The following is a 16,083-nucleotide window of genomic DNA, read 5'->3' as shown; positions in this document are numbered from 1 at the left end:
CAGGGCAGGAGATGGCAATTCTGCAGAGTATTTCCACAATTTGATGTCACATAACACGGAAATTTTTGTCATTTGAATTCAAAGGAGTAATTTTTAACTCTGTAATTTACTATGTACTGCCTTGTGTTCTTTACATGCACTGAACTGTGTTCTAATTCAGGCAAAGATGCTATTTCACTCTTAACTCCTGTGTTTAAATGTACACTAAGCAGTTGGATGAATATGTGCATTTTAAATAGATGTATGAGCCTGGGGAATATTCCCCACACAAGTATTAGCACTTCAGAATCTCATGTGGATTGAGAGCAATATAATATTTGCAAAAAAGTATTAGTACCTTGGGACAGATACAGCTCTGCACTCACATTTTGTGCTATCTAAATGTACTCCATGCATATTTTATCTGACCTTTGTAAAGGCTGAAAAACACATTCTCCATCATAAAACAAGAATAACTGTTAGACCACACCTTGCCTCCTGGGTACTTCAAATGCAGTTTCTAACTGGTCTTGACTCAGTACACTGTACAGTGCTAAATTTAGGAAATCTAAGACTTTTTTAGCAAGGAAATACAAGGAAATAGATAAATTTCAGGATAATCCTCCATCTGAGCATTATCTGGCACAAAAGAAAAGTCAGAACATTATGTAACTTGCCAACCTGTCCAACTTTCTTCATAGTGAATATGAAACAAAAGTGCTGTCTCGCTCCTAGCCACTAAAACCCTACATTTCCAATATAAGATTTAAAGGAGTCTCAGTGAGTACTAGGCTATCTAAGATGGTTTATTTCTCTTCTGCAGAGTCAGAGGAGTGATCATAGCAAAGGCATAGAAATTGCTTTCAAAGCAGTAAGCTACAGAAAATGTGTGCAGTTGTTATGACCTCAAATAGCAAGAAGTGCCTGGCCTGTGGAATTGTGTGTTCATACTAACTGTAAGAGCCTCATTGCTCTTCGTAAAAAACAAAGGATGCTGTAAGAATGTGGTCAGCTGTTTGGTCAGTTACTTCTTATTAATTATAACTCTATCACCATCTTTTGTGAAATATTTGCTTTCAGATTCTGAGCTTCATTTGGCTAAAGATATGACCCTTTTGTGAATCTCCTGTCTGTTCTAGAGACATTTAAGATAATATTCTGTTTTCTCCACCTTGGACACCATCAGAACCAGAAAGAGCTCATCAAAAGATGTATTTTGCTGTTCCTTAGGAGAGCAAAACTGTGAGGAGGGGATTGAGATGAGCACAGATATATATCCATTTGAAAAGTTAATCAGGTATCTGCCATTCTGCTTTAGGACGGTTTGGGGCCCCAAGTTAGTCCACAATACATGTTTCTTTATTTTCTGGATTACTTTTAGGCCACCTGTTTTTTAACCATAAATCTCTCTTTAGGTCCTAAGTTCTGTGTAATTCTTACAGCTGTTGGTTCCTATTTAACAATTTTATCTGGTGTTCTACTGGAAAATTAAGTCAACACTGACAGCAGATGATGACTGGTTTAAAGTGAGATTTAATCAGAGTCAACTTCAGTCAAGCAATGCTGATTTTTTTATCTTTGTTGTCAGCACTCTATGGAACAACAAAATGCTAGAGAGCAGTTGAGTTGGATTTAAGAGAAGTGAAGCAGCCTGAAGTAATGCTTTGTTTATGTGAGGAAATGGCCTAGTGCAGCAGTGCTGGTGTAATGTTCATCACTCATTTATGAGCTGGGTGCTGTCTAAATCATGTCCAGGCCAGGGGGGGATCAGGCCTGATCAGCACACACAGGATGGCTCTCCCAGCAGTGTCCTGCCAGGGATAAGTGTGCGCCATCCTTTGGGAGGGTCTAGCTCATCCAGGAGAAACCTGGGCTTGCAGGTGGTAGGAAGACACTGTGCACCTCTGTAGGTCTTTGGCAGGATGTGGGCTGGGTCATGGCTTGAAGGGCAGGAAGCCTTTACAGGGCAGGTATCTGGGGTCAAGGGCTGCAGGGCATGCTGTGACATACACCTGCCACCAGTGCCTAGGAAATGCACTCCTGGGCTCTGCCTGGCACAGAAAATTAAAGACGTGCTCTACCACAGTGACCTCCTGGTGTGAGATAGACTAATTTCTCCACCCTTCAGGACAGGGCTGCCAGACATCCAGACTGCTTTCTAGGAAAGGTCCCTCACTGTCTCCTGAGCTGTGTGTGGGAATGCTTTGGTGAGCTGGAGCACACCAAGGCTTGGCAAGGGGTGTTCTAAGGCATCAACATTTGGGCAAGCAAGATCCAGTTTCTGGGGATGAATGCTATTTAATATGCTAATATGCAATATATGTTATTAAATATACTAAGTACTATATTTACACTATTTACTGTATATATTCTATATATATAGATTCTTAAATTAGGGAAATAGCAGAATGACAAAGATGCCTAGAAGCTTCAGAACAGTTAATGCCCCTTGTAAGAATTTTTTGAGCTTCTTCATTTGTTGTTAACTTGTTATAGTAAGATACTGTACCAGACTGTGATAAATGCATGAACTATGCACATTTCAGCATAGAGGCATAACATGCCATGGGAAATTGTCCTGAACTGCAGTTTTATATTGCTTTTTAGCATTTTATTACACAAGTGTTAAATAGTGTGAAACTGGGATAGTGAAAAAAAAAAAGGTTCTGCTTTTAAAAATTCATTGCAAAGAAGTGCTGTCAAGTCTGACATCTCTCAAACAAGTCCAGAATCAGTTAAGCTTTATATAGCTCTGGGAACAGGTATTGCAATTTCCTTAAAATCCTTCATGAAAACAAACTGTTAAATAACATCCAGCCCAGAGAATGGTGATGAATGAGATTACATCCAGCTAGTAGCCAGTCAGAACTGGTGATCCCCAATGCTTACTGCTGGAGCAAGAACTGTTTGATACTGTCATCAGTGATGTGGATGAGGGGAACAGGTGCAGCCTCAGTAGGTCTGCAGATGTCACCAAATTGGGTGGGAGTGCTTATCTGTGGGAGGGTAGGAAGGGTCTGCAGAGGGATCTGGACAGGCTGGATCAATGGGCTGAGGCCAACTGTGTGAGGTTCAACAAGGCAAAATGATGAATCCTGCCCTTGGATCAAAGTGAACGCCAGGCAGGGCTACAAGCTGGGCACAGATTGTCTGGAAAGCTGCCCGGTGGAAAAGACCTGGAGGTGCTGGTTGACAGCAGCTGAACATGAGCCAGCGTGTGCCCAGGTGGCCAAGAAGGCCAATGGCATCCTGGCCCAGATCAGCAATAGAGTGGCCAGCAGGACCAGGGCAGGGATTGTCCCAGTGCAGTTGACACTGTTGACACTGACACCTGGAGTCCTGTGTTCAGTTCTGGGCCCCTCACTGCAAGAAAGACACTGAGGGGCTGCAGAATGCCCAGAGAAGGGTGATGGAGCTGGTGAAGGGTCTGGAGCACAAGTCCTGTGAGGAGCAGCTGAGGGAAGTGGGGGTGTTTAGCCCACAGAAAAAGAGGCTCAGAGGGGACCTTATTGCTCCTACAGCTGCCTCAAAGGAGGTTGCAGCCATTGGGGCCAGGATTTTCTCCCAAGTAACAAGTGACAAGACAAGGGAAAATAGCCTCAATTGCACCAGGCGAGGTTTAGTTTAGATGTTAGGAAAGATTTCTTCACTGGAAGGGTTGTCAAGCATTGGACCAGGCTGCCCAGAGAAGTGGTTGAGTCACCATTCCTGGAAATTTTCAAAAATCGTGTAGCTCTGGCCCATGAAGTCATGGTTTAATGGTTTAACGTGGTGGTTGTGCTGGATTGACAGTGGGACTTGATGATTTTAGAGGTCTTTTCCAACCTTAACAATTCTATGATTTCAATTCTTTTAAGTTGTTTTTTAGTCTCACCGTGCCTGTCCAGACTGTACTAGGGTTTCCTACCCAGCTGCAGGCTTTTTGGTTAAGACTGTAGTCTAGTCTCAGGACTCACCTTTACATCTTTGATAATTAGTTGTATGATAACTTTGTAATTGATTTCTTGATTTTCTGAAATATGTGGCTGTAGGGTTGCCTCCAGGAGGAGCTGTTAGACCTGTAAATTTAGAGAGATAAATTGCAATTTAATGGGACTTTCATCATGTTGTGCTTTAGCCATCACAGTACTGATAGTATCATTTTTATGATATGACACTGCCCAGAACATATGCAAGAAGTGAAAAATAGGTGTCTGATGGGTCTGTGACAGCTGCTACATACTCCAAAATTGGCATCCTGTTTTGCAATTTCCATAAAACCCCCTTACATATTCCTTCTCCCACATCTGGGATATATGACCTCTTAGAGGACAAGTGCAATTAGAGTTTCATCACTTTTCAGTTGCCAAGAAGACACAAATTTGCTCTTCTGAGAGGAAGCTAAACGGATACGATATTGTATCTCATAGTTGAAAACTTCTGGGTAGCCTCCATTAAATTTAATATTAAATTAACTATTCCTGATGGACTCCATTTTAAATAAGAAGAGAACTGGGGCATCAAGGTTTGTACCTATACCTTAACAACTGGTCATATATGTGCTCATGGAACTTCAAGAAAGGATGTATTAAGTGAGACAATCTATCAGTGCTTTGCACCAAGTTACTATTTTTTGCTTTAGATTTGTTTATGCTGTCCTTGCCTAATGAATTTTTTTTCTCACTAAAAAATAAAACAAACCAAGCCATGTATGCACATAAACAATTTTGAGCAGTGTTCCTGATTTTTTATCATTTTCCTGGATTGAGATATAACAGTGTCTGCCAGATGTGAATAGCCATAGAAGGCACAATTTTAGCAAGCAAGGCATGTACTTTTATTCTGTGTCTTGCTTCTAAAACATGGCAGAAAGGCAAGATGAATTAAAGAAGTTTACATACAGAAAGGGAATAACCAGACTGGCATTGTCCAGCTATCTCCTTTTGATCATTCTCTAAAGGTCATTTCCAGTTTGCTAAAGTTAATGCAGCCTGCACACTAAGCTGAGATAAAACTGCAGTTAAAAACAGTAGCAGCTTTCTGATTGTCTTTCATGGATGTCTTGCACTGTGTAGACATCAAAGAGCTTTCTACATTTTCCCTACCAGTACAGAGCTTTATACACTTTCCTTATGGTTGACATAGTTTGGCTTGCAATATCAGTCATAAAGAGAATTTTTATTTGCATAAAGAGACATCTGTTTTTCTCCTTCCCCTTTTCAGAGCTGACTTTGATGATTCTGCAACCTATTCAGCAGTTGCAACAAATGTCCATGGTCAGGCATCAACTAATTGTGCTGTGATTGTGCGAAGTAAGTCCTACTTTATATTTAAAGCAATAAATAAATAAATATACTGCTCATGTAATTGAATGTTTCTTGTATGTTTATTCATAGGGTTCAGAGAGGAGGAAGAGCCTCACCCAGCTGCAATAATGCCCTTCCACTGTAAGCCATTTTCTTCTATTTGCTTAGATAATTTATGTCCTCTTGTCAGGGCAATGTTTTACAGATGAGAAAACTGGATACAACTTGCTTCTTCTGACTTTGCTTTCTAAGCACTGAGTTACAGTAGGAGCTGTCCAGATGCTCTTGCTTACCCAGTCGAATTTCTAGATCAACATACAATATAACAGAAAACTCCATCTCCTGCTCAGATCAGACACTAATCTGTGTCAAATACAATTTACTTGTACTCAAGAACACTTTCATTTTCTCATGCATAGTGCCCCTGTCATATGATGTTTGCTTCACCCACATTGATGTCCAGTTTCTGGAGAAGTTTGGAGTCACTTTTGCAACTGAAGGTGAAACACTGACCTTGAAGTGTTCTATGTTGATCACTCCAGAGTTGAAAAGACTACGACCTCGTGCTGAGTGGTATAGAGATGGTAAGTTATTACATTGAATAGAATCTATCTGGAAAATGCTGGTGAGACATTGAGGATACAGGTCAGGATTAGAGCATCATATTCTCAGAATTGAATTTGGAACAGAGAAAAAGAAATATCTCTAGTTAGAATTTATAGTCCTGCACTCTCAATTAAGTGACTTGATCAACATTTTCTTGAGCACACATCAATAGCAGCAGGAGGTAACCTCATATTGTGATAATACAATAGTCAGAACATTTACTTGGAAGAGATCCAAAGCCAGTTCTTAGATTTCACAACAGTTGAATACTGTGACCACAGAGCTGAAGGGTACTCACAGGGCAGTAAATTAAAGTTTGAAGTACTGAGGTATGGCTCTCCACTTTAATCTTGCTCCAGCATTTATTGTGAATTTTATATTAAAATCACATCAATGTATAGTTAGGCAATACTTATAGAAGCCAGGACTGATACAGATATGTTTGCTCTGCTGTTTATGTGCCATGTTAGTAGGTTTCTTATCTTGCCTCTTTTGTCTGTGAAAACCTATGTTATGCCAGGTGAAACAGTCTTACCATGAAGCACTCAAAATAACATCACTAAACTTATCATATACTGGGGTGTACTGGTGGTACAGAAACCCTGAATGAGTAGTGTTTGTTCACTGCAGCAGAGAAGGGTTTTGAAACATAAAACTATCTACTTAGAGCTTAGGATAGCAGCCTGTTGTAGGTATTTATTCCACCACTTTTCACCAACCACAATCTGTGTAGGACTCTAAAGTAATTATTCTACCTGAGGATTTAAGGAAAGCCTAGGTTATTTTTGAATGGTTAAACTTTTCCCCAAAGGGACCACAGACAACATTTGAGAATGGTGGTCTTCCACGACTGGTGTTTGGACTGGTCCCAAAAAATTGGCAAAAATTTCCATAGTGGACAAAATGTGATGAATAAACTAAGAAATGACAGTAAGATTAATAAGGCAGTCAAGAAAATTCAAGATTACAAAAATCAGAAAAAGAACTATTTTGTTACTTCTTGTTATGCCTTTTGTTTCATGTGCATCATAGTTTTTTTACATAGATTCATATCTGATTCTTCAGGGAACAAACTACTACTTAATTTTTCATTCCTATTTTTCTGTCATTGTGGATATTTCCTTGTGATGAACTATTAGATGTCACTAAAATAAAAAATATGAGATAATAAAAATGGCTTTTTCTGTTCGGTGAATAATCTAAAATCTAAGGCTGATCCTTTAATTCAGATTCTTTTCCCATTGAAGCGTACAGGAATTTTGCTATATGCTTCAGGATTTTTAATAACTGTAAATAAACTCTCACTTCATTCTCAGATGAACCATCATTTTCAAGGATACCCTTTACTTTGTTTCTTATTTGGCACAATTTCTTAAGGTGCCAAATATCTCAAATTCTTAATTTGAAACTGCAGCTAAGAACTTCTAATTTTCAAGGAATGCAGAGTATTGTTCCACTTTTCATTGGACATCAAATTTTCTTGCACTATGAACCAAAGCTCATGACTCTTTCTCTTTGTTCTTTCATAATGACGAGATAATTCCTTCTTGATACATAACAATACTATGCTCTTTCTCCCCTTGTTTAACTTACCTGTGAAAACCTGAGATGAAAACTTGGTCTGTTTTAAGCCAATAGATTTTTGTTAGGGAGTCAGATAGGTGTTCATCGCATCATTCTGCTTTTGTTACGTGAAATAGGATGCTACAAACAAGCTTAGATTTTTCCTTCATTACAAGTATGTGGATCACAATATTTCCAAGAGGTGTACAGGTGCATTAACTGGCAGAACTTTTCCAAGACACAGCAGGAGTTCATGCACTATGAACCTTCGTTATGTGCTACAGTTCCCTGTGTTGAGTCCCTTGAGAGCTGGAGGCAATGCATAAGTATAAGCACTGAGAAATTAATAACTTGTCCAACATCATGTGCTTTAGACATTCTGGTTCTTTAGAGAGCTAATATTAATGCTATTCTTGCATTAAGTCTGTACTCTGTGGAATTATGAGTGGGTCTTGGGTCTTTGAGGAGACAGGAGCAATTGTTGGTTGTTGTGAAGTTGTTTATTACATGAATACATCAGCCTCAAAGGCGAAGAGTTGAGAGTATTAAAATCCGTGCTAAAAGCTTTCTGGCATAGAGTCCCGATGTTCCGAGCAGAAGCAGCAGAAGCAGTAGCAGCTAGCAGAAGTTACTACCACCTCCTTTGCATCCCAATGCAGAGGGATTTTATTCATAAATCATCCAATCAACTAAAACCACAATTCTAAAGCATTCTTCCTACACCTATCTGAGCTTAATTCTAATGTGCGAAGGTAGTGTCAGTTCTTACACAAAATCTACACATATAGTTCTGTCTGCTCATGCAAATCTGTTCTATCTAGAAATGCAAGAAATGTTCTGCTATGTTTTCGTTATGTCTGGAGCTTAGTTAATTTTGTGAATGGTAACACTACTGAACTTTAAGCTAGGCTTTAAGGCTTTTTACTAGTTAACACAGTCTCTTAAGGCACTTAAGATATATTTCTACTTACTTAAAACTGAAACTTACACTCCTACTTCATGTCTGTGTGGCTTAATATATTCCAGTTTCTCTAAAGGTTCCAATTCAATCACTGCATTCCTTTCTCTCTTTGAGGGACTCGGAGGGGTTTCTATTTCCTTCATTCCAACAGTACTCTTTCTAAAATTTTTCAGTTTGTGTTAATCAAATAATAGCAACTAAAGCCCTGAGATGGGTACGTATGATGTACTTATAATTATGCACAGGAGAAGTATGTGTTTATCTAGCATAAGTAAGCTTCACATTAGGGAGCCTTACTGAGGGTATCTGGTAGATTCCTAGGGGCATATAAGTCAGCTCAATGAAATCCTCTGTATTGATTTGGGATTTCACAAACATGAATATGATGTCTCTTATTCATGGCCCACTTAGAACAACTTAGTATACTGAAAGAACCACTCAAGATGCTGAAAGAACAAAATCAAAATAGTGCTTCAGGAGTGTTTATCTAATCTGGACGTCACTTCAGCTGATAATAGGAGTTTTCCATTATTGATCTCTAAAGTAATATAAACACTATAAATCTTTATGTACCAGCATTCTGCAGCCATTTATACTGTGATCTAGAATAAATTAATTGACTTCAGAAGGAAAAACCATGGAGTGAAGAATCTAACTAAAATTTCAGCAGAACAAATATACATTATGAAAATAAATTTTAGTATATAGTAGTTCCCCACTCTTTGTATGAATTTGAATCAGAGCCATGTATTAGGAAAATTATCTAACATATTATAAACAGCATGTGAGGGTTGAGACACACTGCTTCTGAGGATTAGTCTTCTGCAAGTAAATTCTGGGAAAAATAGCAGAGCACAACATGTGAATAGGCTGTGAAGAGTGAGAACTTGTAATTGTGATATTATTGTGGTGGCAGGTTTATAAATACTTGTTCTATTAGAACTTTAAAATATGTTTTAAATATTTAAAGTCCAAACTTTTCTAATTGTCTTGCCTACAAAGTCATTCATCCAGACTGCATTAGAAAAGAGCAGGCTTCTGTTAGTTTCTGGTGGATCTTTGTCCTTGTGTGGGGAAGAGAAGTTTTTCTGCTCTTACCAAACACAACTGCCTCCTCAATTTCTGCTATCAGGTACACATAAAGAATGAAAATGGGGGATTCTGGCCTTAGTAGCATAACAGGCTTGCCTACAATTTCTATATATTCAAACTATGGTGGCTACCAATCCACTTTGAGTCTAAATAAGTGACCAGCTTTTCAGAGATGCTGGTTAATCAATATTTTTATGCTTAGGATTTTCTGCAGGGCTCATGCATTGGTTAAAGTTTCTAGGTGAAGATATTTTCTGATTTAATTTAAAGTACATCATGTCTCTCTACACAAAGTCTGAGTACCATTGTGGCAGGCATGACAGAAAGGGGACACTCAGGTTTTCTAGGTAAGGATCTCATGACTAAGGATCTCATGGGAAGGAAAGTGATTGAATTTAGTTTGTGTGCTTCTCATAAAACTACTACATGCTTAGCTGATTATGCAATTTACTGCTGCAAGATTTAGTAGTGTGTGTCTTCCACAAGCTTTATTATCACAATGTGTGTCATGTTTTATACCTACTTATGAAACTCAGGTGGTAGGTGAGAACACAGCTTCCTTTGCAAATGTTTGAGTGTTGGCTCCAAAATCTATTAAGCTGTAGAATAATGAACATTCTTAGATATTCAGATCTTTTAAATACAGTTCTGCTGCATTGATTACAATAAATTTGTAAAAATAATCCAATCAGTTATTTAAAAGGATGATATGAGAAAGCCCCTTGCCTAGCATAAAACATCTTGTTCACTCTTTTGCTCTGGTTTCACTAGGCAATCAGATTAATGTGCATTAATCATGGGTCACCACCTCTCACCTTTGAGAGGTTTAAATTTAATTTAATTCAATGCTCAACAGGCATGCCCTGAAGATTTAAGTTTGGTGTATATTTATAGCAGTTTTCAGATTAAACTGAAATCTATTTTTTCAAATTTGGAAGAAAAAATTGAGTAAACTGACATTTGACCTGAACAGGAAGCAGAAATATTCAAAATGAAAAGTGGTCCTACCCTGCATTCATTATAGGGTATGGCAGGTTTTCATGTCAATATTTCTAAATGTGAGTAACATTTTTGTATTAAAAAGAATAGTGATAGGAATTTTGTTAGCACTGCATAGTGTATTACTAGACCTCATGTTCTCTAAATGTCAGTGCTAGAATAATTTTAGAGAGATGCAACTTACTCTCTGTAGAGTTTTCATGACATCCAAAGCACTACCATCCTGAATAAAACTGGCATAAGTATTAATCTGTGTCCCTGGTTGGTAGAGAACTGCTCTAGGATGCAGGTTGTTCTAGCAGCACAGTAACATGTCTGATGGGTCTTCTCTTCCAGATGTGTTGCTGAAGGACTCCAAGTGGACAAAGCTGTATTTTGGAGAAGGCCAGGCAGCTCTTTCCTTTACTCATCTGAACAAAGATGACGAAGGTTTATACACCCTGCGCATGGTTTCAAGAGGTGGAATCAGTGAATGCAGTGCATACCTGTTTGTAAGAGGTAAACTTTTACCTAGTTCTTGAGGAGAAATTAAAAAACATTATACCGTTTAGTTTTATGAAAAAATCACATGTAATAACTGAAGTACGAAAGAAATTTAGCCCTGTGGAATTTCATAGTAATTTATTTGTATATAGTAGCCTGTACTAAAAAGCAGTCACCTTACATGAATGGGGAGCTTCAAGAGGAGCATGCTCCTGAGGACATTTTGTTTCCTGGAGAACCAGAGAAACCATGCTTGTGAAGAAACAACTTGTTTATTTCTTTTTCATCTCCTTTCCTAGTAGGAAATCAACATCTTTGCATACAGTCAGTTCTCACTGCAATGGTTTTGGCTTTAGAGATTGGACACTGGGAATGAGCCTTGTTGGGCTTTCTTGTGTCTTGTGCCTGGATATGTGCAGGAGAAAGCAAAAGAAATATTCCCACCCCTATACCAGTCATAGCCATGTCATTAACCAGAGAAAAGAAACAAAGTAAGAAACTAGCTGACTGAAGAAATACAGTTTTCACAAGAGACATAGATAAATATATTAAAATAGAATAAAGGTCAGAACTTTTCATCACATTTCCATGCACAGCTCTCAGTGAAGTAAAAATGAACTTCTACATGTACCTGTGAGCAGAACTTAGTATTCAGTTTTCTATTTTTTTTCATGGAAAGATAAAAATATTTCTGGTTGAGCAGTTCTTTCACTCTCGTAAATACATTGGACAAACTGGAACAGTCCCACTGAGGCCACTGTAGCTGTATTAGTTTTAAACCTTGTTCTTCCTGGAAACACATTGGAACATATGTGCCTTGTGGGAGTGTCATCCAGACAGTTTGTGTGGGGTAGAGGGAGTGAATGTCTTTTTCAGAGGTTTGAAATCCAACTTCCTCACAGGACTAGTGCAAGGGCTTCATCAGCTTTGCAGTATGTCTTGAACAAGACACTCTGGCATCCTGATCTCATTAGAAATAATTTGCTAAAGCTATTTCTGTCCAGGTTACATTCCAAGAAAGACATTATTCAGGTGAAAAACACCCACCAATATACAAAAACTTTCTTAGAAGTTTTTGTTGCAGTGATGGGTAGGTTTTAAGTATCTCTCTTGCCCATTTTATGCTCTATTTAATCCCTGTGCATGCCCAGGACCCTGGCTTCTGGAGTCTCTAGTGTTGTCTGTTGGCCATTCTCTTGCCTTTGTTCATGTAGGCTGTGATCTGATACTGAGCCCAAACTACTTCACAACTGACTGGGATTAGACTCTATAAATTTAGATTCTCTACAGGACTTTTTTTTTGTTATAGAAATCTTATTTTGGAGGGAGAGAACTTTACCTGTTAAGAGATTTTATTAGGAGTTGTGGGTCCAGATTAGTCAATATCTCTCAAAATAAAGCCACAAAAGGGTATCTTAAAGGTGATATTTAAGACTATAAATAAAACATAACAATGTAAATGTTCCAGGAGTTTGAAAATTTTTCATTATTTAGGAAATTTTTTTCCTGATCTACATGTTTTTTACTGAGTACCTTGGTCTGATTGGTAACACACTGAGTCACAGCTTTCAGTGTGATAGAGCATCAAAAACACATGGGTGAGTTAAGCTTTTAATTCTCACAAAAATTAAGATGTGTTTGGTTCCTAAAAAGCTTTTCTGTTCTCAGAAATATCCTTGAACATTTTATCTGTATAAAAATATAGACATTATGGTCCTGAATCATTATTGCAGTGAATTAGTACATCATGAAATGTTTGGGCTTCCATTCATATAAACAAGTAGCACAATGAACTGAAAGTCTTCCCTGTGACTTTTTGATGTATGTCAGAGGAGTTGGGGTCAAAACCAATTTATTTTAATTTGTGGTCCAGATGCTGATGCATTGATCGCAGGAGCACCAGGGGCACCAATGGATGTTAAATGCCATGATGCTAACAGAGACTATGTTATTGTTACCTGGAAGCCACCGAATACAACCAGTGAGAGCCCTGTTATTGGATATTTTGTTGACAAGTATGTAACCATTAGCATTTAATTTTGTTAATTGCCAGAAATATATATATACTGAAGAGAAAAAATACCATTATATCATTTCAATGTGTGTGTTCTTTGGAGATATTTTTACAGACACTTGGCACTGGAACTCAGTTACACACTGTGTTAAATTACGAAATTGTTCCCTGGCAAACTTTTGGCCCAGATGATTTAGTACTTTCACAGGCAATTTGGGCACAGTCTGCGAATTAGCAGGGGCTGGAGGCCATTCCAAGTAATATTTGCAGGCAGACACATTTTATCATACACTTAAAATGTTCAATAGTATGGATGTGGGCACATCAGAGAATGAGCCCTGACAGTATTTAATTTATAAAAGCTAGAATCCACAGGCATCTTGAATTAGATTTAGTCTCTTTAATCTCTATACTGCAAAAGCTGAAACCTGGGAGTTATTACATTATCTTTTTATTTATTTCTTAAATGTAGTACATCAGGAGCTCAAGGCCTGGACTCCTGGGAGTTGGCAGTTTAAATCAGACTGGCAGGCCTCTGTCCTTTTGTGAGCTTTGCACTTTGCTGGGGTTTCAGCTCAGTGCAGGCAGCTGGCGAGCAGGGGATCCAAGCACTGTTTTTTATGTTTTGCTCTTCCACTGAAGTGAATGCTTGCTCCTTGTAGCCAGAGCACATAATCTGATCCTTAGAATCTGAAACTGTCAGTCAGCAAAGTCTTACTGAAATGATTTCATGATGTGTACTGCTCTGCACTTAAAAGCAATGTTTGCAGATCATTGCTGTTTGCTACCCTGTCATTTGGTGTAATTCAAAGATAACTGTCTGGGAATAACTGGAAAAATTGAGGTTTATGAATGGCAGTCAGTAGGAAATTAACTTGAGACATGGGGACTCTACCATCTATGTCCACTTCATGCAGTACATAGATCATAGGAGTATTTCACCTATATTGTATATAATCTAGTCAGATGTGCCATTTGACATGTTGCTGGCATCACTACAGGGCCAAGGAGCCCTTGGTCGTGACATGACTTTTTCTTGGTACAGTCAGGGCAAAAGAGAATCTTCTACACAAAAGTTTATGTTAGTAGGACACAAACTATATATGTACACACAAAGCAGTCAGTATGAGAACATCACTCTTCTTCTTGATGACTCTTATAGTCTGTGGCCCAGTCATTTTGGGAGGGAAGGGCACAAAATATGACGAAGAAGAAATGAAAATGATTAGGTGAATCTTACAAATGCATCATGTTCTGTGGAGATGAATATTAGAATGAAACTGAATAATTTATTCTTTACATGGCAAGGAAGAGAACCAAACAGAAGGGAATCAGATAGATTTGAAAAGGCCAAAAACCATGGAAGAAAAATGGCCTTTGCATTATGAAAAAAATATGAACAGAGTGGGAATTAGATCTCTGACCAGAGAAGAGTGTATAAAATGTGTAACTTTCATTAATGAGATGTATGGTTTAGCTCCTCAGCTTAGTGAAGGTGACTTCTGTGGTTCTGCCCTGGTATGGGTAGCATGGGGCATGTTTATTGTGGAATGGTACTGACAAAGGCTGTCTTCTGCTATTCCAAGATGTGAAGTAGGTCTGGAAAACTGGGTCCAGTGCAATGATGCTCCTGTAAAAGTCTGCAAGTACCCTGTGACAGGTCTTCAAGAGGGACGGTCTTACGTATTCCGTGTGAGAGCAGTGAACAGCGCTGGCATTAGCCGGCCCTCTCGAGCCTCGGAACCAGTTGCAGCACTTGACCCCGTTGACCTGGAGAGAACACAAAGTAGGTTATTCAAGGCTTCTTTAAAAAAAATAAAAAAATTAAGATCTGTTTGCCCTGTTAACCTAAGAAGAAGAGTTTATTTCTTCCTTTGATTGAATATCTCACTACAGACTGCAAAGTAGCATTATGAGAGCTTCTCCATGAATAGAGTAAGCTGGCTTACCCTGGGGAGTAGTTTTATTGATTTAGCCTTGTCCTAAACCCCTGTGCAGATTCTGTATATCATGTACTTGCACACCTTCTGTTTCATGTCTTCCTTTTGGTCAGAGGGGAATTAAAGTAATTATGAATACCTTAAAACACTGCCCCAGTGTTGCCTGTGAAATCTGAGCTGAATATGCAGTTTCCTATGCAGCTGAAATATACAGTTTCCTTTACATGTGTTTTATGTCTGTGTGTATGCTTTATAATTAATTCCTATTAAAAAAATACAGTTCATGATACAGTTGATTACTAATCTGCCTCAAAAACAAATCCATCTACTGTAACTATGACTCTTGCTTTTTAGCACATCTTTGAATAGTACTGTCTTATCATGTCCTGTCTTCTCATGAAAGTGAATAAACCAGTATATGACTTCAAGTTGACTCTATCTGGGGAATATTTAATAACAACATTATAGAAACAGAGGTACACAGGCTTTTGAACATGTGACAAGCAATAATTTGCAAGGTCTGTAAATATATTGAACTAGTTTGAGAAACTAATTGAATATTTTGATTAACAGCTGTTCATGTGGACGAAGGGCGAAAGATTGTGATCAGTAAGGATGACCTTGAAGGTAGGTAGCATTTCTGCAATTTCAGTCCATCTGCTTATACTCCAGGAATTTTGCATCATAATTAGAAACACAACTTGAAAAGAAATCTATCTAGTGGTAAAATCTCTATATTAAGAAATAAAGCCACATTATGACTTGCAAGGTTGAAAGAACACAAGTGAAGAATGAGGTCTGAAAGGATGGAGAACATCACACTCTCAACATCAAAACTTTTATATGTCAACAGCATTTTCTCACCTTTTTGCTTTTACTAGTGCTAAGCTGAGTTAAATGGCTGAACATTTTATTGCCTATTTGACTGGGCATTTGATTGCCTATATTTCCTCTATTTCTAGTTTTCTGGGAGCTAAGTATAGTTTTTTTAGACTGATTTTGACTATCTGAGCAAGTTATTGCAATTCTAATAAAAACTTACACAATCCATCTCAATTCTTTAATTAATATATCTACCTGAATGCTGAGGTTATTAAGTTTGAGATTTTAGACTAAGTAATGTTTTTCCTCAAGAGAATTGGAGAGATCCCTGGCAACTTT

The 16,083-nt window shown here is 38.2% G+C and overlaps 1 protein-coding gene across 2 annotated transcripts in view; it reads left to right on the top strand.

Annotated features, from left to right (window-relative positions):
- The window catches only part of MYOM2 (myomesin 2), a 75,684-nt gene that overhangs the window by 15,822 nt on the left and 43,779 nt on the right, over positions 1–16,083 (top strand). For both annotated transcript variants that reach the window (XM_039715714.1, XM_039715713.1), the window contains exons 8-14: positions 5,182–5,270; positions 5,355–5,405; positions 5,684–5,848; positions 10,822–10,983; positions 12,842–12,983; positions 14,569–14,768; positions 15,496–15,549. In XM_039715714.1, coding sequence (XP_039571648.1) covers positions 5,182–5,270; positions 5,355–5,405; positions 5,684–5,848; positions 10,822–10,983; positions 12,842–12,983; positions 14,569–14,768; positions 15,496–15,549 — 863 coding nt within the window. The remainder of the gene's footprint in view (positions 1–5,181; positions 5,271–5,354; positions 5,406–5,683; positions 5,849–10,821; positions 10,984–12,841; positions 12,984–14,568; positions 14,769–15,495; positions 15,550–16,083) is intronic.

The sequence above is a fragment of the Passer montanus genome, unplaced genomic scaffold, assembly GCF_014805655.1.
Source record: "Passer montanus isolate IOZ18808 unplaced genomic scaffold, ASM1480565v1 scaffold34, whole genome shotgun sequence".
NCBI lineage: Eukaryota > Metazoa > Chordata > Aves > Passeriformes > Passeridae > Passer > Passer montanus.
This window is presented reverse-complemented; position numbering and strand designations above follow the sequence as displayed.